At 42.1% G+C, this 26912-nt stretch overlaps 1 protein-coding gene across 3 annotated transcripts; it reads right to left on the bottom strand.

Annotated features, from left to right (window-relative positions):
* Window positions 1-276: 276 nt before the first annotated feature.
* On the bottom strand, window positions 277-26650 carry LOC118384617 (choline transporter-like protein 2). Of its 3 annotated transcripts, none has more exons than XM_035771300.2 (22): window positions 10195-10597; window positions 8011-8059; window positions 7828-7901; window positions 7562-7646; window positions 7321-7405; window positions 7099-7209; window positions 6818-6878; window positions 6491-6617; window positions 6322-6405; window positions 6085-6197; window positions 5796-5927; window positions 5429-5528; window positions 5175-5267; window positions 4961-5045; window positions 4542-4804; window positions 4309-4403; window positions 4035-4138; window positions 3783-3856; window positions 3615-3685; window positions 3375-3463; window positions 3167-3251; window positions 277-1229 (listed from the first exon to the last, which is right to left on the bottom strand). In XM_035771300.2, the coding sequence occupies exons 1-22, from the start codon at window positions 10226-10228 to the stop codon at window positions 1123-1125; spliced, it is 2121 nt and encodes a 706-aa protein (XP_035627193.1). In that variant the 5' UTR covers window positions 10229-10597; the 3' UTR covers window positions 277-1122. The 3 variants fall into 3 exon arrangements, with proteins under 3 accessions (XP_035627193.1, XP_035627192.1, XP_035627191.1); XM_035771299.2 differs by lacking the exons at window positions 277-1229; window positions 10195-10597 and adding exons at window positions 2164-2549; window positions 26483-26650; XM_035771298.2 differs by lacking the exon at window positions 277-1229 and adding an exon at window positions 2164-2549 and having other exon boundaries at window positions 10195-10599.
* Between the last annotated feature and the right edge of the window lie 262 nt (window positions 26651-26912).

Below are 26912 nucleotides of genomic sequence, written 5' to 3' on the forward strand. Positions count from 1 at the left end.
TGACATTTCACATTCTTAAAATGAAGTGGTGAATCTAATGGACATAAGACAGGGAATTTTTACTATGATCAAATGTCAGGAATTGTGAAAAACTGAGTTTAAATGTATTTGGCTAAGGTGTATGTTAACCTCCGACTTCAGCTGTATAATTGTCTGTAGAACAGTTCATTCTGTTTATAGATGCTTAATTACGCCATTGAGAGCCGTGAGGATCCACAGTTAGTCAGTTAAACGGTCATCTGCCCTGGCAGGCAGTCACACACACACGACTAAATGTACAAAAACAACTTTTATTTGAGTTTCAGAACTCCTCAGGCACTTAAACAGATCCACATACACAACCCATATTTTCCCCTGCTTTCAGCCTCACACCATCTTAATACATTTCTTTCCCACTCATTCCCTGGCAATTATAACAGAGAGCAAAGCATTGACGTTTAACAGCGGGTTAAAAAGGGGCTACAGTACTGTATTAATAGCTTTGGTAATGACAAAGCAGAGAAAGTATTGCAACAAATATAAAGTAGTTACACAATTTCAAACAAGTATAAAATGTATGTCTTCGTACTGCATGTATTAAACTAATTGCATAGGTTACATACAAAAGTGCAGCTTTATGTAAATGTATAAAATACTTTACTAAATAGATCAGTTCTGTGCTCACCTTCATGTAACACACTCCAAGTAATATTCATAACAAAGCATGCTCATAACACACTGGTGTACAGCTGGTCTGATTACAGTAACATACAGCTATATTCAATAAGAACCACATTTGGTTGCTGGTTTTTGAAAATGAGGTCATCAAAATATACTTAAACAGACAAAAACTATGATTTCATCCAAACCAAATAACTGAATGAAAATGGGGGGGAAAAAACATCCTTGTAAGAAGCACTCTGCATGCAGCATTAAAATTCCATTTAGGATTTATACGCCTCACTCGACCACAGAGGATGGCAGCGATTGTTTGGACTTATGACAGATTGCCACATAGGTACTGGATGAGTGACAGCATGAGGTCCTTGGCCAACCCAGTCTTTAAAGCATACTCCACTATATACAATTACACACCTGTACACACCAGAGCTTTTGCCCTTCTCCACACCACATGGGAGAGCTCTACTCTGCTGGTTCAGGCTTGTTCTTCTTATTCAGGACTTTGAGGAGGCGGTCAGACATCAGGTAGGGTCTCTCCGCACTGCCATCGTTCCTCTCCAGGTCCTCCACTGAAGAATCAAGGAAAACATCATGAGACAAAAATATGAAATGATTTCAAAAGGAAAAACTTGAACATTGTTACATTTCCAAGCAGGGGCCAGATCAGAACTAACTTGTGATGGATTAGCAAAGCTTCAAGGTTACACCAAGTTAAACAGAAGTGCTTTAAAGTCATTTAGCATGTCATCCTACAAAACATATAATTGGCCTGCTTCTGACAGAATTGGTAAAGCTTGCCTAGTCAAACCCAAAAGGAAGTTTGTTACCTTAGCTTGTTCCCCATCAACACAATGCAGAAAGAGAATGAGGAGGAAGACAAATAACAGAAAGACTGGCAGCTTTAATCACTAGCAGACATACTACCAACATGCACAATAGCACAAGAAACAGAGAAAAGAGAAACTGCATTCAGTTAATGCTCATAGATCCTAGGAGTCTCCAGGGCAGTGCATCAAACAGACCTTGCTGACAGGCAAATATTTCAAGGCAATGAGGGATCTGATTGCAATTGCTTTATAGAACAAAAAAATGGAGTCGCTTCCCTCACAAGCGGAACTAAGAAATACATTTCAGTATATACAAAACTACATATGGCTTTTATAGATCATTGAAAAGATCACATTTTAATAATGCACTGATAGCAGTAACACTAATGATGGAAGCATTGCAGAGATCTTTTGAATGCTTTAACTGTAAACAAATGTGATATCTGTAGGAGGTTCAATACATCAGACCAAAATGGATAGTTAGTCAATTAGGCACATTGTTTCCTATGGCTGACAGTGTTTTCTTTCTAGCAACAATGTCAGAACTGCAACATGTTCACTAAAACATCAGTGGAATTCCTAGCATTGTTTATGGGTCAGGGTCTTTTTTCCAAATCAATGAAACAACTATCATTTGCCAACTCCAACCATTAAGAGCACTAATATATATATATATATATATACACACACACACACACACACACACACACTTCAATAGGGAGAAGGAAGGACACTGGTCAAGCAGTTGTCTTGTCCAAATTCAAGCCTTGATGTCAATCTACCAATCATGAACAGTAGCATGCCCATTTCTACAAGACAGATCTGCAGGTGGAGATCTCGTCCACAGTGTCTTTGCTATGACTACTCCTAAACGTCCTGGTCTTTCCCCTGCATCGGAGGCCGCTATTGTTTCAGCTGGACGTGTTGGTCATCTGGTTGATGTGGACTGGGTTGGCTCCTCTGTCTCCTCCACAGCCTTGTTCTCCGACAGAATGTCATGGAGCGAAGCTGACATGTAATACGGTCTTGCCAGAGAGCCATCATTTCTCTCCAGGTCTTCACCTATGTGGGTGTGTGTGTGTGTGTACGCGCGTGTGTGTGTGTTAAATGGGGTCAAGGGATGGTTGATTGGAAAACAGGATGATGAAGGTGAAGGGTGGCATTAGTAAGGGAGATGGAGGAAAACAATATGAATTGAGAAGGGAGAGAAAGAGAAAGTCTGTCAAAATTCCCAGCAAAAGCACCCATTCGCATTTTAAATGAATAGATCAACACCTAAACTTCCCCATTGTCTGCAACCAGAAAGTTAACACTAGTCCTAGATAGCTGGGTTAGGATCAATAACTTAGCAATAAAGCATTATGAAGAACACCAGAATATCATCATGCAATTCATCATTAGTGGCAGCCCAACACCATTAGCAGTGAAAGAGGTCATGAAGAAAGGGAGAGGTCATTGTTTCAGGAAAACATGAACTTTAGACACATTGGGACATCTTTACTTCAAAACATGCCATTTAGTAAAGCTTTGAGATGTAAAAGAGTTGCCAACAGGAGGCAGCCATTTCCTAAGTATACTATGTCCACCATAATCCTTTACCTTCTCACCACTGGTCCCTTGTGTTTGTGGGGGAAAGACAATGCGTAAAACAAGAGGGGGATGGTTTTACTGTTACTCACAGAAGCAGAGGAAGAGTGTGTCCACACACATGGCGTACACACTGAAGAAGCCGTGGGCAATAAGGTAGGAACCAACCACCACCGTCTGAGGAGAGAAACACACTCCAACCATTACAATACACAACACCGTAGGTTACACTCAGCTACATTTAAATCGTAGATTAAACTACATAACCCACGAGACCCGGAGCATGGCTATGCTACTCACCAGGATGGGAACCCAGTAGTAGTGGAGGTTGGGCGCTGTGTTCTCAAAGGCCTTCACCCTCCCAGAGAAGAAGAAGAACGCAAAGATTCCTGGGAAACAGGACGGAAGAGTTCTCTTCCAATAGCACAACTGGTTGTCAACAATGAAACGTAATAAAACTAAATACAATCATTAGAAGACTGGCCGTACTGAGAGCGTGTTATTGTTCATCATGTTTCCTGTAGAAACAGCCGCACTTACCCACAAGCCCCACGATGAGGAGTTTGCCCAGGAACAAGAGGAAGTCTGTCACCTTGTCCAGGACGGCTACCCTGCAAGGTCAAACAGTGATACGTTGTGATGATCATAGTCCATTTTATAAAGTTCATCAAGTCAACACAAACATTAAGAGACAGCACACTCACTCACCTGATCATGTTCCTCATAAGGAGGAAGAAGGCATCTTTGGCAGACGTGCAGAAGTTCTTGCCATATATTGCCACCTAGAGGCAGCAGACTCAAATTCATAATCAAGCATAAACCAAACGTTCTCCCACAGTTAACATTGACAGATGATCCAGGTGACAAAGCGCCTCTGAAATTAATTATATCCAATATGACATGCATTTAACTGGGTGACATTGGGCATAGCAGGTGCACACAAACAGGTAGTACACAAACCATAATATAGGCATTTCTGTTGATGAACTTGATGAATTTCTCCAGGCACCAGAAGCAGCACTTGAGACAGCACAGTAGGAACTTTGTGCACTTATTTTGGGTTCCTTTAGGGGAGAATAACAGACAGTAGGGCAGAACCAAATCAGAGCCAACACAAGTACTAAAAAACCAAACATTCATACACAGCTAGTGTAAAGTATGATGAGGGTATACAGTGACAGCTGTGTTAATATCAACATACCGTAGTACTGCTAATACAGGATCTATGTCTCACCTTGTAGCTTGTGGTCGATGTACTCCAGCAGAACCCTGATGATCTGGATGATGGAGAGGATGAGAGAGCCAAACGCCAGGGAACCTGTGTGATACCTGAGCAGGGGTGTGACGACATGTCACTAACCAACCTTATTAAATGGCGCCAAGATACCCACATATGCAACAGAGCATCATGTACATATCTGAACACCCAACTTGGTTAGGAACAGGAACGTAAACAGTCACACACACCTGAGTGATCTGCCAAGGGATGAGAAGATGGGGAAGGCAGGCATGTCGTCAGGCTTGACCAAGGCCCAGTAGTAGGAGGCAAAGGCCCCAGCCAGGGTCATCTGACCCAGCGCTGTCACAAAGTTGGCACACCAGAAGAACAGGAAGACGTTGTAGAACTGCAGGCCGATCAGGTACTTGTGATAGACAGTCTCTCCACCGTAGAAGGCAAACAGACACTTGGAGTCTGGGCACTCCGCCTTCATACTGGATGTGCTGAAGTTCTGGAGGAGACAGGTAGAGAAGAATCAACAGTTGACATTCTATCCTTTGTATACACTTTTATCATGGAGGTGATCGATGGTTCAATGTCTCTCCAATTAAGATCAGGATGTTAGATGGTGACATGTTGCATGGGCTAACGGAAAAGCAGGACTCACAGCTGGCTCGCAGATTTTCCTGGAGTGATCGCAGGCCGTCTCATTGAACACCTTATAGATGGGCTGATTGGAGGTGGACAGGAACCTGGCCAGAGGCTGTCAAGGACTAGAATATGACCCAGAGAACTACAAATCCCAGCAAATACAATCATTCAGAAGAGCATGTTGATTTACTCAAGCCTATGAGTCATTTTTCTCCAAACATGAAGGATACACAGCGGTGACAGCCCAGTAGGCGATGACAATGGATAGGAGGGCAAAGGTGAACAAGGGGTAAAACAGTGCTGACATCACATACCCAATGGCCCTGTTAACAAAACATCACAGTTTAGCACTAGAAAGGTCTTATCCACCATCTATGTATTACGCCCCCATTTAAACCACAATGATCTAGCATTCAATGATCCATTTCCCATCCAATCCCATTAGAAAAGGCTGTAAGTGCAGAGATCACTCCCGTTTCCTGACCTGCTGGCTTCTTTGATGAGAGCGATAGCGATGAGGATTCTATTCCTGAGGAAGATGAGCAGCAAAATGATGACGACCTCCACAATGGCCAGAATAATAACTAAAGAGAACGGGAGAGAGAAAAGGCATAAAAACAAATGGAGAATTCAGTCACGGCCATTTATACAGGAATCCTAGTAGTCCTTAGTATCAGTTTATGCTTGCAATAACACCGCAATGCATTATATCTAAGGGTTTATAAAAGTTACCTGGCTAACATTGATCCTGCTTCATGATATACAGTAGAACTCTAATGTATTGGCCCAGGTGTATACCTCCTGAACCACACTAGCTGTAAGGTTGAGAGGAGGTTAGTGGGGAGACTTACTGAAGGCCAGCCAGGTCTGTCTGATATGCAGGTACACAGAGAAGTCTGTCTGGAAGCCCAGGTCCTTTAGAGTGACATTAGAGCCGGCCTCTGACTTCAGGCTAACATACTCCATGGAGCAGTGGAAGATGCCTGTGGTGCAATACAAAGCATGGCCACAAGAGGGAAGTACAGCATTTAGAGAGATGGGAAAGGGACACAGAAGATGGCTTTGTTGATAAGAGCGTTCATAGAGACATGAACATTAAGAAACAACTAAAAATGGGACTTCTGTTGAACCGGTCTTTACCGTATCCAATGACCAGAATCACCATGACGATCATGACCCAAACCATGATCCCGGCCAGGAAGCGCAGGAGGACGATGAAGAGGAGACTGATGAGCATGGCAATCACCAACCCTCTGAACCCCGACACAAAAACAGACGATAGTGGCTACATAAATGACTCTTTGCTGATCAAGTGCTTTGGAATTCAGTGTGAATGCATTACTGCACAATAGTGTCAAAGAGAAGATGCTGACTTACATTAGGATCCAGTACCAGGACTGGGTGTAATCCTCAAAGATCTTCATGGCCACTTGTCGAGCTTCAATGACCACTGTGGCATTCCTATAGAAGAAAATACAGTGACCAATGCTGATTGTAGATGTAGCAACCATCACAGGAAAACATCATGCAAATTCTATGGACTCACTTGACCCCCGCCACCAGATCTTTGGCATCTCTAATGTTCCCCTCCCCGTCATCAAACTTAGAGTTATTTCCCACGGTGATCTCCCCTCCCTTCTTCTGGCCCAGGGCAGGGAAGCACCTACGGGTGACTGGAGGAAGAGGAAGGGGGTGAAGGAGAAGACACAGGACAATGAGGGAGAGCAGTAAAACAATGTCTTTCAATTTTTTCAAATTCCAGAAATGGGGAGGATGGGCTGGCCAGATGGAGGGTTGGGAGTTTGACTCAGAAGAACGGAAAAGGGGCAGGTAGCCAGGATAGGGGAGCAAAAGAGACTAGAGCCGTACTTACAGGGTTTACTTGGCGTCAGCATGGCAGGACACAGGCCAGTACTCAGGATCTGTGTTACAGTCTAAAACACACATGAACAACCAGCACTTAGTATCTCAACCATTGGTGCGGCAATGTATATTCAAAGTTTGAATTGCTCACACTAAATTGCCACTGGGCACACTATTGTTGTAGAACAAAACACTGTCACATTCTTGACATTTTATTGACATTGTCATCCATGTTGATTTAGTAAAACTACTACGCCACACATCTCAGAATCCTCTTCACATGCTACTCACCAGCCCCTCTAGACCCTCCTTGCAGAAGTTCTTATAATACTTAAAATCCTCTTTATTGGTGTAGGCATTCAGGAGCGTCATGAACTTATCAGGACATTTCTCCACACACATCTGATGGCAAAAGAAATGTAAGGCATGAGCCAAGATAATACAAGTGCATAGGCATGCATAAATAACATGGCGTTCAAGAACGTATCAACTAAAAACAAAGGTTCAGGTCACCTGTGTGGTTGGGCACTGGAACTCCAGCAGCACCATGGGACTGGCACACTTCATGATGTTGAAGTAGAACAGCAGGGGCTTCGTCCTACAATACAAACACAACCAGTTGTTCAGAAAACAGGAGCAGGTTAAAGAAAGTGAATGCCCAGGGGGGGAATGATGGAGACAACCAACACATGTGAGTGTTTGTGATTGTCTGTTATGTATTCCACCGTGTATGAATGGTGAGGGCAGAACTTACTCCAGAGGTGTGCCTGCCTGCCCACAGAACTGTCCTCTGCTGTCTGTGGGGTAGATCACCTTCCTGGGGTCTCCCTGGGACCAGGCTAGGGGAGAAGGGAACCATCAACAACAAAGAAACAATCAAATACCAGGCATCTTTAACACAGACATGCTTTAGGTGAGCAGCACTTAGACACATACCCAAGGGCATGACTCCGGGTATACCCAAGTCCTTAATATGGGGTCAGTTAAGCTTGTTTGTGCCTACAGGACACATTTACTTACCCAGAATTCCCACTGCAACATAGCCCAGTATGCAAATAATGAAGAGGATGCAGCATACAATGTCAGTGCAGCCCCTAGAGTAAAGAGAGACGGAGACATGGAAACGTTATGGGAACAATAGTTTTTAGATGTGAATGATGTGCCGTCCTGACTACAGCGTCGATGAACTGGCAATCCTCTCACCTGTTATAGATGGGGCCTTTGAAGGTGGGGTCATACTTTTTTGGTTCGCCTAGATGGAAAGAATGCAAGTATTGAAACAAACAGTAGGAATACCATTTCAGATGGTAAATGTCTTGCAGTGTAGAAGTTAAATGAAAGTGTACACACTGCAGGGCTGTCAGAAGGCATTTCATAACCAAGATGCACTTTGACACTGTTCCATGTGGGGGCGTCTGCCTCCTAGTTATACATTTCATGGGGTAAACAGAATGGATTGCCCACGCGTCAACATTCTGCTCCCTTTACTGTGGGTCAGATTACTTTTCCCTCGGGGCAGACACACCTGGCAACCCGACAAATTCCTCTGTAGTGACTAAGCAGCCCTTGCAACATGAGAACCTGCAGTACCAAAACACAGTCACTAGAGGTCAGCGACTCTGTGTGAGCACAACCTATTCTTGGGGGTCCTTTTCCAACAATGCAGAGTTAAGATAAAATATAAAAAATGGTGGCACAAGGAATAATACACAGTGAATACCGAATAACAATAACGAGTAAAGAGTAACATTGTTATATACAGGGAGTACCACTACCGAGTTTATGTGCAGGGGTACGAGGTAATTGAGGTAGCCATCTACATCACAGGTGGTTGGTGGCACCTTAATTAGGGAGGACAGGCTGGAGAGGAATGGTATCAAATACATCAAACATGGTTTCCATGTGTTTGATGTCTTTCCATTTGTTCCATTAGCCATTATTATGAAACGTCCTCCCCTCAGCAGCCTCCTGTGATCTACATATAGGTAGGGGTAAAGTGACCAGGCAACAGGATACATAAGACAGTAGCGTATGTGGGGAATGAACTCGTGTGATGTCTCCTTCAGCCAATGTTACATTTGATTGAAGGACATAAGACACACAAAATGACAGATTAACCTTTTCATCAGTATTGATTACTTCTTAAAAGGTAAATGTTGATTAATGCCATGAAAAAGGTATTAAAAAAAATATGTTCTTGTTGATGTTTCTTGATTTTCTTAACTTGATAACACCCCCCAAATTAAACTAGGCTATAAACCAGTGCACAATATCCTCTCCCTTTCATACCCAATATAATGTGTAACCTGGATCTGAACCCTGGGGTTCCAACAGGGTGAGGAGGAGCACAGAGACGACAGACTCTCCACATCTGCCATCAGCCCACATAAATCAAAGTTACCTACAGTTACTGTACAACAAGGGAATGAATATGTCATGAGCAAACTACATTCACTCATTGCCAGTTCTAAATCCTCAGACGACCAAAAGGAGGCATTAATGTCAACTACATTTAGGCCTAGATGAGAAAAGGTATGGTTATAACGATCAGTCAGAAGTGCTCAAGTTGAGCCATAGTGAATCTCAACTTCACAGAACATCAATAATCACAGTCTTAAGGTGGTTGAACCACTGGGTCTAGACTAGATACTATAGAGTATGACGTTCAGCATGGCGGCCATTAATAATGCAGAGCAGTGGTCAGGGTGCTGTTGCAGCATGCATTATAGTGGGCCTGCTCCCAGAGAACATCAATCCACTGGACACAGCAGGTCCACAAGCACAGAGATACAGAGTCTGGATGTTAAAGTGTTAAATGGGCAGAATCAGCCTGAGATGCCCTTCAAAGACATGGTGGAAACAGCCTGCCGAGGGAGTGTAAGCTGGAGCAACATGCAGAAACATTTGCCCAAAACAACAGTGGCTGATGCATTTATATTTTATCAGGGCTGAAAACAAACAATGTTGCCTGCCAATTTTTCAGCCCAGTCCTTACACACACAAAAAAAAATGCAGCAGCATTTGATAGAGGAGAGAAAAGATTGACACAATGTTCACTTGCATTTCTCCACACACCTGTATAATCAGCAGGTTTAACCCACACCCATTCTCAGTCATGTTGTCATAATGCCGATACTAGAGGTCTAGTTTCACCCAGTGTCGCTCTTCTCTAGAGACAAATTACACCACCCATTAGCAAGTTCCCAACTGACAGATTCATTAAAACATTCAAGCAGTGAGAAAAGCTCTCTCACTTTAAGAACAAACTTAAGCTACAACCAAACCAGCCATCATGAAAGACACAAACAGCTTTTCATAAGGTTGAAAAAGGTCAAACCACATAAGCTCTAATGAAACTAAAATCAAGTAGAAGCAATTAGTAGTTACCATTCTTTCCGTAATAGGGTTGCTGCTCAGGCATCTTTAAATTCCTTTCTGGTAGTCAACTTGTAAATGACCGGAAAACTCTCCCTCTTTTTCTTCAGCCCTTTTCTGCTTCACTTCCTTTTCCTGCCAACTGGTGTGTTTAAGAAAGTGAGAGCGACAGGTATTGTGGGGAGAAACTTGTCCGACCTGTCAAGAACAGCTCTGAGCACACCCCTGTTCCTCAGAGTCCACCCACTGCCCAACCCCCCAACAGCTGCCTAACTCAAATCTCTGGTCCACCTGTTCCTTTCTCTTTCCCCTTTTCCCTCCACACAGAGCTCTTTTTGTCTGTGTTTCTCTCACTCTCTGCCTTTGTTCCTGGCTGTCTCTACCTCTTTCACACTCTCTCTCTCCCCAGAGTTTGGTCAGGTAGCTCACCTACAGGGAAGGGTGGGAGCACAACTAAGGCTAAATGGGTGGAGACAATTCCTCGTTTTTCACAACACTGACTCTCCCCTCCCCCTCTGTGAAAGAGCTGCTGGATAAAGCAAACTACACAGGAGTGATTAAAAGCATGTGTTTGGGGAAAAACAAAAATCTGTTGTGTGCACTGGAGACTGATGAGACTCTGGTGGGCTGGTTATAATACTGGATAGATGAGCGCTTTAATCAAGATCTCCAGCCCTGAAGCTATTTTGACTGTCAAATTAACACCAAGCTATATTTTGATAGCTCTAAAAGTTAAACAAGGTATCTTAAATGGCAATTCTGATATTTTTCCACTAATTGACCATTTGACGAATCAGATCAGCTCTGAAAAAGATCTGGGCCCATTGTTGGTTCTAACAAACTCAGTCTGAAGATGCTTTGGGAAACCGGGCCCTGATGTGAAAAATCTGATGTGGTTGTTCAAAAGACCAATTTGTGGAAAAAAATATCAGAATTGGACTGCCTGTGGAAACACAGCCGTTTTAAAACTTATTTCTAACGGTCACTTCTACGTTTGAAAAATGATTGTCACACCAGGGCTGCGTTCAGTATGTTTTTATGTTCTGGAACGTTCAACTGAACGGCCAGGTTGGGGAATGATGTATCATGGCCTCTGCCCTTTAAATACGTCACCCATTGAATCAAGGCATGACTCGCCACACCCACCAAATGGGAGCAAATGTACCTCAAAGTCTGTTCAACGTACAAACCGTTTCTGCAACGTAGCAAATGTTCAAAGCAAAGTGAGCGCACCTCTGTTGAATGGAGTATTCACAAGGTGCATTCAATTCAAAGTTGCTCATTAGGAAGTTCATTATAAGCTAAGATTGTCTATTATAGTGACAAGATAAACATGTGACCGCTCTAACAATGGAAATACATATCCTCAAAGATGGAAGGCAGGCAGGAGGATGGACCATTCCAGCCAATGAGAGGGCAGATAAGTGTGTGAACAACTGGCCATAGAGATAGATAGAGGACTCATCCTTGTATCTGTGCCATTATACTGTAGTATCTGTGACAAATGGCATCTCCATTTTAAGGTAGTACATTTTCTTATTCTTCATTGGCTGATTGCTTCCAACTCATAGGAATCCCCACCCAGTTGACTACTTTAAAATGGTGGAAGTCCTCAATGGCTAAATCAATCAGGGCTTGACATTCACTTTTTTAGCCAAGTAGGACAGATTCTTGTTAATTGTCCAAAAGCTCAAGTCACTTGTAACACCCCCCAAAAGAAAAAAAATAAAATAAATATGACTGAAAATGTTTTGTATTACGCAAGTAACCACAAAATAATTTATTATTATATCTGGTATTGACAATGGAAGGCTGCTGTTCTGATCCCATGTATTATACAGTATCTCCTGGCGTTGTGGCCTTGAGCAAGGCACTTAACCCCCACAAAGTAAAATACGCACCAGAGTCAGCTTATCAAGGCCCTGTTGAGCAGCTGATTTTTTGCAATGTGCTGTGTTCAAGCAAGGCTGGAGCAAAAGCCTGCACACCCAATAGCGCTCCTGAAATCTCCTGGAGCATGATTGGCCTCCCTGCAACAATACAATTACAACCAAATACTTTTTATGTCTTTATAAAATAATTCCCTCATTCAGTGAACCAGAGATCAAATGGCTAAGGTGGGTGAGGTATCTAACTAAGATGTTTATCTATTTATAAGGTTCAAATATTCAGTGTTCAGGGGAGATCTTGACAGCATAAGAGTTACTTGTCAATAAACCTAGTCTAGGAATATTCTTGTAACTTTGTCAGAATTACATGGGCAGTATTGACATTTTGAGCGCTTGAGAGACGGTTTTACAACCGGAGTTTGCAGCATTGGTTTCATCAGCACCCGTATCAACTGCATGTCAGCCATTTGCGATTATACACGAGTGCCGGTGGAAAGTTATTTTAGGACATTGGACATGACAATGACACTAATACATGCTAAAAGCAAGATAGTTAATGATTAATATAATTTATTTAAGTGTTATACACCTACCGGTGCCCAGCCCAACTAGCGAGTTAGCCAATTCAAAACATATTGTGTAGTTTGGCTGGTTATCCAGTTAGTCTGTTGTATATCATTATTTTACCTGCTGTGCAAATGTCTCTCTCTCCCTCCTCTGGTAATGGCCCACTGGAACACAGGTGATACACACACCATGACTTTTACAGGACTTTCATTGCTGACCAGAATTTGCTATAACTGTGCAAATAACTCACTAACTAGTAATAAATATCAACAAATGTGCACATGCTGCTGCTTTGATTTCAAAAACGCATCTCGCAACTGCAAGATGTAAAGGCCTGTCAATGCAGGCCTACAATACTATGCTCAGCAGCATACCACACTGCATACCACTGCTGGCTTGCTTCTGAAGCTAAACAGGGTTGGTCCTGGTCAGTTCCTGGATGGGAGACCAGATGCTGCTGGAAGTGGTGTTGGAGGGCCAGTAGGAGGCCCTCTTTCCTCTGGTCTAAAAAAATATCCCAGGGCACTAGACTGTCCTGTGTAGGGTGCTGTCTTTCGGATGGGACATTAAACAGGTGTCCTGACTCTCTGAGGTCATTAAAGATCCCATGGCACTTATTGTAAGAGAAGGAGTATTAACCCCGGTGTCCTGGCTAAATTCCCAATCTGGCCCTCAAACCATCACTGTCACCTAATAGTCCCCAGTTTACAATTGGCTCATTCATCCCCCTCCTCTCCCCTGTAACTATTCCCCAGGCCGTTGCTGCAAATGAGAACGTGTTCTCAGTCAATTTACCTGGTTAAATAAGATGTGCTCTGCTGAGATTGGGAGGACAGTGTGCAACACATTGCATCCGGAGGACACTGATCCAATACTGATCGGAGTAACCTAATGTTTGAGATTGTGATTTTTGCGTGATTGTTTTTTACTTGTCCATCTGGACAACTTAAATCTATATTCTTCTTGTCCGACAATTGTTTTACTTGTCCTGGGCAAGCGGACAAGTATTAATGTCGAGCTTTGTCCATGATGAGTCCTCAATCTATCTCTATGAGAACAGGCACAATGCCGATATAAAGTTTTTTTTTTTTTTTTTTTTTCAAAAGTTGCCGAAATGCCATGTGCGTCCACTTATCAATGCCTTCGTAACAACCCAACTATTATCAAACTTCTATTCAATCAAATAAGCAAATTAGCAATTTCATTTGGCCACACTTGATTGGATAGAGCATCTACAGACTGACTATCAAAATAAAGTCTAACCTTACATTTTTTTGTTGACCAAATTCAAAACTCTCAATGACCTCCATACGAAAATACCTCACTTCGTGGGCTTATTTTCATGGACATATTTTGGGCTGAATAAAACCTCTCACTTCGCCTATTCCTCTTTGTTGTATCCAGGTGTGTCCTCTCAGAGCCATTGCATGTCATATTCATAGGTGTTTTCTACCCTCTTGTGGGAACATGACTGTATTACATTGGGTGGTTTCACCCAGCCTGGCTGGATATTCACATATCCATGTATGGTCCTTCTGTAGCTCAGTTGGTAGAGCATGGCGCTTGTAACGCCAGGGTAGGGGGTTCGATCCCCGGGACCACCCATACGTAGAATGTATGCACACATGACTGTAAGTCGCTTTGGATTTAGCGTCTGCTAAATGGCATATATTATTATATTATTATTATATATAACCACATCCTGTTGCGCCATTTCCTTTTCTTTCATTTCATTATCACGCTAGCGGGATATTAGACTACTTTTTATTAAAAAACATTTAGCAGTGAGCAATGAAAAGCAATATTTATACCAATTCAATTTAGATTGCCTTTGTCTGAACTAGAGGTTGACCGATTCATCGGAATGGCCGATTAATTAGGGCCGATTTGAAGTTTTCATAACAATCAGATTTTTTTTTTTTACACCTTTATTTAATCTTTATTTAACTAGGCAAGTCAGTGAACACATTATTATTTTCAATGGCGGCCTAGGAATGGTGGGTTAACTAGTCCAACGCTCTAACCACCTGCCTCTCACTGCAATCCACGAGGAGACTGCCTGTTATGCGAATGCAGTAAGCCAAGGTAAGTTGCTAGCTAGCATTAAACTTATCTTATAAAAAACAATAAATCAATCATAATCACTAGTTAACTACACATGGTTGATGATATTACTAGTTTATCTAGCATGTCCTGCGTTGCATATAATCGATGGGGTGCGTATTGTTGCTCCAATGTGTACCTAACCATGAACATCAATGCCTTTCTTAAAATCAATACACAGAAGTATATATTTTTAAACCTGCATATTTAGCTAAAAGAAATCCAGGTTAGCAAAGCAATATTAACCAGGTGAAATTGTGTCACTTCTCTTGCGTTCATTGCACACAGAGTCAGTGTATATGGAACAGTTTGGGCTGCCTAATTTGCCAGAATTTTACGTAATTATGACATAACATTGAAGGTTATATTAATGACATAAGCCTTGTATTTTTGTGTGTTATTATGTTATAATTAAGTATATGATTTGATAGAGCTGTCTGACTGAGTGGTGGTAGGCAGCAGCAGGCTCGTAAGCATTAATTCAAACAGCACTTTCGTGCGTTTTGCCAGCAGCTCTTCGTTGTGCGTCAAGCATTGTGCTGTTTATGACTTCAAGCCTATCAACTCCCGAGATTAGTCTTGTGTAACCGATGTGAAATGGCTAGCTAGTTAGCGGGGTGCGCGCTAATAGCGTTTCAAACGTCACTCGCTCTGAGACTTGGAGTGGTTGTTCCCCTTGCTCTGCATGGGTAACGCTGCTTCGAGGGTGGCTGTTGTCGTTGTGTTCCTGGTTCGAGCCCAGGGAGGAGTGTGACGACCCTCCCACTCTGTCTGCCATATTCTCTCTTTGTTCTTGTTTCCTTATTAGGATGCCGGTAGGCGGAGTTGGGAGGGTCGTCAACTACATGGGAAACACCTGGGCCCGGTGTCTCCCAGGATAAATACACCACTTCCCCATTCATGGAGGAGACTCTCTCCATGCAGACACCTTTATAGATTTTGTTGTGTTTCTTGGTGGTTTTTGGGTTGTTTGCGTTAGCATCTTTCAACACTCTGCATTATCACATTTATGCATGCAAAACACTCACTTTGATGACTGATTACACACACACAATTGTATATTATACTTAGTTACTTTATTTAATAAATATATATTTTGTTACTCCTTATCTCCACGTTGTTTCCCTTTTGTTACGGGCTTTGAGCCGGTTCATGACAGGAGCGAGGAGAGGGAAGGAAGCTATACTGTTACACTGGCAATACTAAAGTGCCTATAAGAACATCCAATAGTCAAAGGTATATGAAATACAAATGGTATAGAGAGAAATAGTCCTATAATTCCTATAACAACTACAACCTAAAACTTCTTACCTGGGAATATTGAAGATGTTAAAAGGAACCACCAGCTTTGATATGTTCTCATGTTCTGAGCAAGGAACTTAAACGTTAGCTTTCTTCCATGGCACATATTGCACTTTTACTTTCTTCTCCAACACTGTTTTTGCATTATTTAAACCAAATTGAACATGTTTCATTATTTATTTGAGGCTAAATTTATTGTATTGATGTATTATATTAAGTTAAAATAAGTGTTGATTCAGTATTGTTGTAATTGTCATTATTACAAATACATTTTTTTTAAATGGCCGATTAATCGGTATCGGCTTTTTTTGGTCCTCCAATAATCGGTATCAGCATTGAAAAATCATAATCAGTCGACCTCTAATCTGAACCCAACGGGATGCTGTGTATGCCGATAATAAAGACAGATTATGGAGTATGTTTCATGACGAGCTGTGTTTGGAAAATTGGTATTGATGAGAAGCTTCTGTTGGAATCTCTCCATACTCTTTCCAGGCAGTGTAGTCACTTGTTTTGGCCAATGGGATAGTCTATGTCATTCTGGGAATGTCCAATTTTCCATTCATTACAAGTTAGTGAGAGAAAGCAAAGGCTCCCTCTGTCCTCATTTTCTGTAAGACCCTACTGGCCCCATTATTACAAGCACAGTAGCAGACTGTTTACAAGCTACCAGCACAAAATAGCAAATCAGCAACAGTCTCAACATCTCGATGGGCTATGCACAGGGAGGATATTTCACCCTACAAGAGTTGGATCTCCACTGAATACATAATACAGGTATGACATGAATTCCCACATTTCAGTGTCACATTTTCTCTACAACTTCTATATTATCCTTCCTCCCTACCCTCTCCTCCTCTCACAGTAAAAACACCCATAAATAAGGTCAACCTTCCATTAAATGTTTTCTGTCCACCATGTCTGAATATATTGTGACTGTCATTCTGAATGTGTGTATGCACATATCTTGAGAGAACAGAAATAATGTATTTAGTTTGGGACTGGTGAACAGCACTACACTTAAACTTACACTTAAACACTCATCCCATGTGCACTTCTCCTGAGTCAACTATTATACAGAGCATTCGGAAAGTATTTAGACCCCTTCACTTTTTCAACATTTTGTTATGGTACAGCCTTATTCTAAAATGTATTCAAATGTTATTTCCCCTCATCAATCTACACACAATACCCCATAATGACAAAGCAAAAACAGGTTTTTCAAAATGTTTACAAAAAAAATGATATCACATTTACATAAGTATTCAGACAGCTCTAGGAAGAGTCTTGGTGGTTCCAAACTTCTTCCATTTAAGAATGATGGAGGAAACTGTGTTCTTGGGGACCTTGAATGCTGCAGAAATGTTTTGGTACCCTTCCCCAGATCTGTGCCTTGACACAATCCTGTCTCGGAGCTCTACAGACAATTCCTTCGACCTCATGGCTTGGTTTTTGCTCTGACATTCACTGTCAACTGTGGGACCTTAAATAGACAGGTGTGTGCCTTTCCAAATCATGTCCAATCAATTCAATTTACCACAGGTGAACTCCAATCAAGTTGTAGAAACATCTCAAGGATGATCAATAGAAACAGGATGCACCTGAGCTCAATTTTGAGTATCATAGCAAAGGGTATGAATACTTATGTAAATAAGGTATTTCTGTTTTAAGTTTTAATAAATTTGCCAAAAATTCTACAAACCTGTTTTCACTTTGTTATCATGGGGTATTGTGTGTATTGTTGTAGAACTTTTATTTATTTAATTCATTTTAAAATAAGGCTGTAATGTAACAAAATGTGGAAAAGGGGAAGGGGTCTGAATACTTTCCCGAAGGCACTGTATACCCTTGAGAAAAGAGAAGCATGTCATTGTCACACCCTGGTCGAAGTATGTATGTTTGTCTTCATTTATTTGGTCAGGCCAGGGTGTGACATGGGTTTATTTTGTGGTGTGTTTTTGTATTGGGGTTTTAGTAGGTATCGGGATTGTAGCTGAGTAGGGTTGTCTAGGAAAGTCTATGGTTGCCTTGAGGCGGTTCTTAATCAGAGGCAGGTGATTTTCGTTGTCTCTGATTGGGAACCATATTTAGGCAGCCATTTTCTTTCAGTGTTTCGTGGGTGATTGTTCCTGTCTTTGTGTTGGCACCAGATAGGGCTGTTTCGGTTTTCATTATTTCATTTCATTATTTTTGTAGTTTCTGCATGTATAGTTTTCCTTCATTAAAATATATCATGAATCATCATCACGCTGCATTTTGGGCTGATCCTTGTTCCACCTCTTCGTCAGAGGAGGAGATAGAAGAGAGCCGTTACAGTCATTCAGAGATATTGAAACTAGATATGGAGCCTTGTTGGTGGTTAGGGTAGGGAAGTGTGCCCTCTCTCCAAATATCTCCGCTGGTAAAAACAGCATCCTCTTTATGGTCTGGACTAGATGTCTGTACACTTTGGATCAGGGTTCGAATTACAGAGCTACCAGGACACCCCCATAAATGTTACAAATATCAATGTTGGTCCAGTCCACTATTTTTAGAGTATCCCAAGACACAATTCCATCCATTCCATGTAATTCCATCCCTGCTCTGGACTTTAATCCTAAACAAAACTCTTCTGTAACAATGAATATCTCTGAATAGTCCTAACCAGTTTCCACTTTCTGAAGCCTTCTGGATAAACAGGCCTATCTTCCTGAGGAGAGAGTGTCACCTCTACTGTCTATCTCCCTAATTTACTCCAGTGAGAGACTCTCTCACAGACAACAGACAGCACTGCACTTCACTGAAACAGACGCCCATTCATGTCTTGTCTTTGTTGTTTTCTCTATTGTGCTCAGAGCAGAGATAGATAGGCTAGAGCCTCAGCACCAACCCATTAGACAACATCAATTAGGTTACTTGGCTATGTTTTGATAACATTGACAAAGAAACGCAATTACATTCTCTAAAAGTCTGCTAAATTAACCTATTTCCAAAATAGTGCTCTATTTTCGTACCCCTTACTCATGGCTCTGATTCAGCTACGAAAATCTATAAAACAATGCAGAATTCCAAAGAATATAGTGGTTTTTCACCTTCCAAACATCCAGATGTGACAGACCAGACAGGCTGTGGGAGGGCAGCCAAGTCCAACAGTGATGACTACCAGTCAGGAAGAGGAAGGGCATGGCATACCACACAAATAGACGGTGCTTCCTAATAACTCAACATCACTATTACAGGAATTGATCTCTGCCACTTCTCTTCTCCTCAGGCCCCATGACCATAATAACTTTCCCTAATAACTTAATCTAACACAGGCTGTCTGCTGTCTGAATAGAAACAAAACGTAACTGCTGTTGAGTTAATAAGTCACATGAGTCTGTTTGGACCAGACTGTGATCAAGCAGATTAAACAATAATAATTGGGGCTGGCAGGGAACACTATTCTCCTTCCCTAGGGGCATGCCACTGGGCACAGACGTCAATTCAACGTCCATTCCACGTTGATTCAACATAATTTCATTTAAATGTTGTGGAAACAACATTGATTCAACCAGAGTGTGCCCAGTGGGATGCCTGTTTATTCAATACAGTTGTTGAGTAAAGCGACAATGTGGCAAGTGATAACACGATGACAGCTGTTGTAATAGAAAACAGCTGGACTGGACTTCAAATGTAAATGTTCATGAATAGCAAAAACAACACCATTGCTCCACTCTTAGAAAGAAAGGTGCTATCTAGAACCTAAAAGGGTTATTTGGCCGTCCCCATACAGGAACCCTTTGAAGAATCATTTTTGGTCCTAGGAAGAACCCTTTTGGTTCCAGCCAGAACCTTTTTGAGTTCCATGTAGAACCCTTTACACAGAGGGTTCTACATGGAGCCAAAAAAAGTTCTACCTGGAATCAAAAAGGGTTCTACCTGGAAACAGAAAGGGTTCTCCTACAGGGACAGCCAAAGAACCCTTTTGGAACTCTTTTTTTCTAAGAGTGTAGCTAGACCTTGCCAGAGCTTGAAATAAAGATCAGAGAGACTCTGGCTCAAGTTTCAAACCACTCTCCTAAATATGTCTTATAATTACACATAATCTAAGACTGCACAGGGCTGTAGGCTGTCTGATCCTGTCAGTTCCCCTGTTATTGAGGTTTGCTGATATGTGTTGGCCTGAAATTACTCCATGATGTGAAATGGGGATGACTATGTTAGATCACAGCCTAAACCCCACTGTATTTCTGAGGCAGTCCTGTTATACCATGAAAACCTCAATTACAACCATATGAACGCATCTACAACATTAGCACGTGGGAGAGTCGGGGTCAAAGGAATGTTGAGAAATGCTGGGGGAGATATTGAAAACCATTTCTTCATAAAAACAGATACAATCTAAAACCAAGTGAGGGCTGTTCATTTCTGCACGGTGGTAGCCTGTGTCAAACTCCCCATAGTTATGTTTTTTGTACATTGCCTTCTTATGTGAAACCCTGACAGATTTCCATGGAATGCAGAAAGACTTCACACGACTGCAAAACAAACGCACAAGGAACAAACAATGAAGAAGAAAAAAGAAGGGCCTCGGTCTACCAATCATCACACTATTTATAACCACACAAACACATAATACCTGATTATCACTAAATATGCTTCCTACTAATCAGATTCCAATAGATCTGCACCTCCATCATTATTTTCAATTAAGAGTACCAGGTACAACCCTAACTCTGTAAACAAGGGCACCCTCATAGACGTCATCCTGACCAACTGGCCCTCCAAATATACCTCCGCTGTCTTCAACCAGGATCTCAGCGATCACTGCCTCATCGCCTGTATCCGCCACGGAGCCGCAGTCAAACGACCACCCCTCATCACTGTCAAACGCTCCCTAAAACACTTCTGTGAGCAGGCCTTTCTAATCGACCTGGCCCGTGTATCCTGGAAGGACATTGACCTCATCCCGTCAGTTGAGGATGCCTGGTCATTCTTTAAAAGTAACTTCCTCACCATTTTGGATAAGCATGCTCCGTTCAAAAATGCAGAACCAAGAACAGATACAGCCCTTGGTTCACTCCAGACCTGACTGCCCTCGACCAGCACAAAAACATCCTGTGGCGGACTGCAATTGCATCGAATAGCCCCGTGATATGCAACTGTTCAGGGAAGTCAGGAACCAATACACGCAGTCAGTCAGGAAAGCTAAGGCCAGCTTCTTCAGGCAGAAGTTTGCATCCTGTAGCTCCAACTCCAAAAAGTTCTGGGACACTGTGAAGTCCATGGAGAACAAGAGCACCTCCTCCCAGCTGCCCACTGCACTGAGGCTAGGAAACACGGTCTCCACCGATAAATCCATGATTATCGAAAACTTCAATAAGCACTTCTCAACGGCTGGCCATGCCTTCCGCCTGGCTACTCCAACCTCGGCCAACAGCTCCGCCCCCCCCCGTAGTTCCTCACCCAAGCCTCTCCAGGTTCTCCTTTACCCAAATCCAGATAGCAGATGTTCTGAAAGAGCTGCAAAACCTGGACCCGTACAAATCAGCTGGGCTTGACAATCTGGACCCGCTATTTCTGAAACTATCTGCCGCCATTGTCGCAACCCCTATTACCAGCCTGTTCAACCTCTCTTTCATATCGTCTGAGATCCCCAAGGATTGAAAGCTGCCGCAGTCATCCCCTCTTCAAAGGGGGAGACACCCTGGACCCAAACTGCTATAGACCTATATCCATCCTGCCCTGCCTATCTAAGGTCTTCGAAAGCCAAGTCAACAAACAGGTCACTGACCATCTCGAATCCCACCGTACCTTCTCCGCTGTGCAATCTGGTTTCCGAGCCGGTCACGGGTGCACCTCAGCCACACTCAAGGTACTAAATGATATCATAACCGCCATCGATAAAAGACAGTACTGTGCAGCCGTCTTCATCGACCTCGCCAAGGCTTTCGACTCTGTCAATCACCAAATTCTTATCGGCAGACTCAACAGCCTCGGTTTTTCGGATGACTGCCTTGCCTGGTTCACCAATTACTTTGCAGACAGAGTTCAGTGTGTCAAATCAGAGGGCATGCTGTCCGGTCCTCTGGCAGTCTCTATGGGGGTGCCACAGGGTTCAATTCTCGGGCCGACTCTTTTCTCTGTATATATCAATGATGTTGCTCTTGCTGCGGGCGATTCCCTGATCCACCTCTACGCAGATGACACCATTCTATATACTTTCGGCCCGTCATTGGACACTGTGCTATCAAACCTCCAAACGAGCTTCAATGCCATACAGCACTCCTTCCGTGGCCTCCAACTGCTCTTAAACGGGAGTAAAACCAAATGCATGCTTTTCAACCGATCGCTGCCTGCACCCGCATGCCCGACTAGCATCACCACCCTGGATGGTTCCAACCTTGAATATGTGGACATCTATAAGTACCTAGGTGTCTGGCTAGACTGCAAACTCTCCTTCCAGACTCACATCAAACATCTCCAATCAAAAATCAAATCCAGAGTCGGCTTTCTATTCCGCAACAAAGCCTCCTTCACTCACGCTGCCAAGCTTACCCTAGTAAAACTGACTATCCTACCGATCCTCGACTTCGGCGATGTCATCTACAAAATGGCTTCCAACACTCTACTCAGCAAACTGGATGCAGTCTATCACAGTGCCATCCGTTTTGTCACTAAAGCACCTTATACCACCCACCACTGCGACTTGTATGCTCTAGTCGGCTGGCCCTCACTACATATTCGTCGCCAGACCCACTGGCTCCAGGTCATCTACAAGTCCATGCTAGGTAAAGCTCCGCCTTATCTCAGTTCACTGGTCACGATGGCAACACCCATCCGTAGCACGCGCTCCAGCAGGTGTATCTCACTGATCATCCCTAAAGCCAACACCTCATTTGGCCGCCTTTCGTTCCAGTACTCTGCTGCCTGTGACTGGAACGAATTGCAAAAAAATCGCTGAAGTTGGAGACTTTTATCTCCCTCACCAACTTCAAACATCAGCTATCCGAGCAGCTAACCGATCGCTGCAGCTGTACATAGTCTATAGGTAAATAGCTCACCCTTTTTCACCTACCTCATTCCCATACTGTTTTTATACTGTTTTTATTTATTTACTTTTCTGCTCTTTTGCACACCAATATCTCTACCTGTACATGCTCATCTGATCATTTATCACTCCAGTGTTAATCTGCAAAATTGTATTATTCGCCTACCTCCTCATGCCTTTTGCACACATTGTATATAGACTGCCCATTTTTTTCTACTGTGTTATTGACTTGCTAATTGTTTACTCCATGTGTAACTCTGTGTTGTCTGTTCACACTGCTATGCTTTATCTTGGCCAGGTCGCAGTTGCAAATGAGAACTTGTTCTCAACTAGCCTACCTGGTTAAATAAAGGTGAAATAAAATAAAAAATAAAGTACTACGCCGAATTTGACAGTCATTTGGGAGAGTCATTTGTGTCACAATATAGTGCTAGAGGCCTTTAACCCCACAACTTTTCACAGAATGTCTTCAACTTTATTTCCTGCCAAGTCACAGCTTACTATTCCCACAATGCAATTTGTTGTTCAACTGTCTTTTCTTCCCATCACAATCTTGCTCTGGTGTTGACCTGACTGCTTGTTTGTATGAGGGTTATAACACATTCCTAAATCCTGTATAGAGGGAAGAGGAAAACAGTGCTATACACAAAATAGTAGCCTATACTGTGGTTGTAAAATCTATTGTGCCAGGAAGAGAGGAAAAAGTATTGGATAATGAAAGAGGGTTTTAAATAATAAATGAATCATCATAAGACAGGCAGAGGGAGGAAAAGGCTGTGTGCAGTGGAAAGAAGAAAAACAGCTTTCCTATGGCTGGAGAGGGGAGACAGCTAACAAGTCAACCATATATCTCGCCTTATCCCTCCTCCATGTTGTTCACAGGGCCCTGCAAACCCCACATAAAACCAAAACACAAACAGTGAAAATGAGAAAATATATCAGTGTTTCTACATCTTGTGGACAGTGTTGAAACTGAAAAAAATATTTTAGCTCACAACAAAGGGTTCCAGATGTCTGTGATGCTGCGAGAAAGTCTACATTTTGAGCGAATCTCATTATTTCTTTCTTTTACTGGTTTCCACCATGCTTTGCTGTACTAGAATTACAATGTTAGAACTGCAGGCAGCAGTAGCGTACCCGCAAAATGACTGGGTGTGCCACTACTTACATTTTGGGGGTATACAGTACCAGTCAAAAGTTTGGACACACCTACTCATTGAAGGGTTTTTCTTTATTTTACTATTTTCTACATTGTAGAATAAAGGTGAAGACATCAAAACTATGAAATAACACATATGGAATCATGTAGTAAACAAAAAAGTGTTAAGCAATTATATTTTATAGTTTAGATTCTTCAAAGTAGCCACCCTTTGCTTCGATGACAGCTTTGCACACTCTTGGCATTCTCTCACATGCTTTTCCAACAGTCTTGAAGGAATTCCCACATAAGCTGAGCACTTGTTGGCTGCTTTTCTATCTCAATTGGGTTAGGTTGGGTGATTGTGGAGGCCAGGTCATCTGATGTAGCACTCCATCACTCTCTTTCTTGGTAAAATAGCCCTTACACAGCCTGGAGGTGTGTTAGGTCATTGTCCTGTTGAAAAACTAATGATCATCCCACTAAGCGCAAACCAGATGGGATGGTGTATCACTGCAGAATGCTGTGGTAGCCATGCTGGTTAAGTGTGCCTTGAATTCTATATAAATCACTGACAGTGTCACCATCACACCTCCTTCATGCTTCACGGTCTTGGCCCAAGCAAGACTCTTCTTCTTATTGCTGTCCTTCAGTAGTGGTTTCTTTGCAGCAATTCACCTTGAAGGCCTGATTCATGCAGTCTCCTCTGAACAGTTGATTTTGAGATGTGTCTGTTTTTGTGACTGCACTTGAAGAAACTTTCAAAATCCTTGAAATTTTCCAGATTGACTGAAGTAATGATGGACTGTCATTTCTCTTTGCTTATTTGATCTGTTGTTGCCATAATATGGACTTGGTCTTTTACCAAATAGGGCTATCTTCTGTATACCACCCCTACCTTGTCACATCACAACTGATTGGCTCAAGCACATTAAGAAGGAAAGAAATTACATAAATTAACTTTTAACTAGGGACACCTGTTAATTGAAATACATTTCAGGTGACTACCTCATGAAGCTGGTTGAGAGAATGCCAAGAGTGTGCAAAGCTGTCATACTCTGAAGAATCTTATGTTCTGATTTGTTTAACACTTTTTGGGTTACAACATGATTCCATATGTGTTATTTCATAGTTTGATGCCTTCACTATTACTCTACAATGTAGAAAATAGTTTTTTTTTAAATAAAGAAAAACCCTGGGATGAGTAGGCGTGCCCAAGCTTTTGACTGGTACTGTATATTTAAAGTCCAAATTACAACCATGGAGTCAGACTTTATCATTTTGGCAGAGGTTTGTCTACTCCAGCAGAGATTCTTGCTCGTTTTAGGAAGCATAAATTAACTAATGTATTATGAGAACATATCTTCAAGGAAAAACATTTCCCTTACATGAACAACAATTGTTTGGATCCATTAACCTACCAACACCTTTATATTGCAGGGAATAGCAGGTTTTTGCTGACAATAGCTGAAACAATACACACAGTATCTTCTCTAAATTCAAATTCAGACCTACCATGAGGCATTTTTTTAAATGAACTAATCTATATTTGGATGGTGTTCAAATTTCTGTCAGCACAAAGCTGGTGAGTTGTTCTCTAGTGTGCCATACCAGGCTGAGGAATGAAACAACTGGACATGCAAAGGCTGAGTAAGGACACTACAGCTTAACCCTAACAATCGTAAACTACATGTTTACTACTGATTAACTGAAAATGTTAGAGAATTGAAAGAAACGTCAAAGCCCACAGCCTATTTGAGAATCATATTGTATGCTAATTTCAGATAGGCTACAGTATTTGCATACAAGTGTGCATTTATTGTATGGAATATTGTAGGCCCTTATACTACTAATTGCTCAGCAGTCTCATTGTTTGGCACAGGGATGAGACCTGGGCGTGGGAATGTGAGAGGCAACAACAACATAGGCTAATCAAATGCAATCTGTAGGCTCGCCCAAAACAGAAGCATAGACTATTACGCATGGAAATTATGGCTCGAATTGTGAGAGTCAATTTCCATTCGTCTATTCTCTGAAACGGAGACAGAGAAAAGTTGATTGAGTTAGGCTACGTCAATGGGGTAAATCAAATATGTAATAGCCAAATGCTGAGTTAAATTGTTACATGCATCCAGCACAAACCAATACAATGTTGCATTCCACACTCCAGTCTTCTTCATACATGAAAACGAAACTATATGGGGCTAGTCGACTAGCTATCCCAGGACAGTGAAAGCGCTGTTAAAGATATACGGTACCCTATATAAACTAAACAAGCTAACAACTTACCATACTTCGGTTTCTCACCCTCCAGTTCCATCACGAATTAGTGAGTCCACTTGTAAACTAAAATTGTAAGACTACATATATCATAATTCCCAGTCCAAATGGTAGCCTACCGATAAAGTTACTTCGTTGAACTCCACTACAAATCTGAACCAAACTCATAACATTTAGCGAGGCGTTACTTCTTGAAAAAGTTGACCAGTGAATGCCAACAAAACTTTGAATGACGGGCAAATATACGAATCACTGGACGTGGGTGTGAGCACGATGACACTGCTATTATAACGGTACGTCATTGTGACCATATAACATGCAGACAGTATAGCCTATCTATTTATCTTCATATGCAGAGCACAGGGACATGTTTTTATACAGTATGATACAGTGTGTCAAGAAGAGAAGTTGCAAGATTTCCTAAAATACTAAATCATCT

This window comes from Oncorhynchus keta, chromosome 5, assembly GCF_023373465.1.
Source record: "Oncorhynchus keta strain PuntledgeMale-10-30-2019 chromosome 5, Oket_V2, whole genome shotgun sequence".
Lineage (NCBI taxonomy): Eukaryota > Metazoa > Chordata > Actinopteri > Salmoniformes > Salmonidae > Oncorhynchus > Oncorhynchus keta.

What these genes read in the sequence shown, in the direction of transcription:
- LOC118384617 (XM_035771298.2), bottom strand. Translation starts at nt 10,228, where the DNA reads ATGCCTGAGCAGCAACCCTATTACGGAAAGAATG. An exon ending in TCCAGTGCCCAACCACACAG is followed by an intron (nt 7,210 to 7,320) that starts GTGACCTGAACC and finishes TTTTGCCATCAG; the next exon opens with ATGTGTGTGGAGAAATGTCC. An exon ending in GATCTGGTGGCGGGGGTCAA is followed by an intron (nt 6,406 to 6,490) that starts GTGAGTCCATAG and finishes TTTCTTCTATAG; the next exon opens with GAATGCCACAGTGGTCATTG.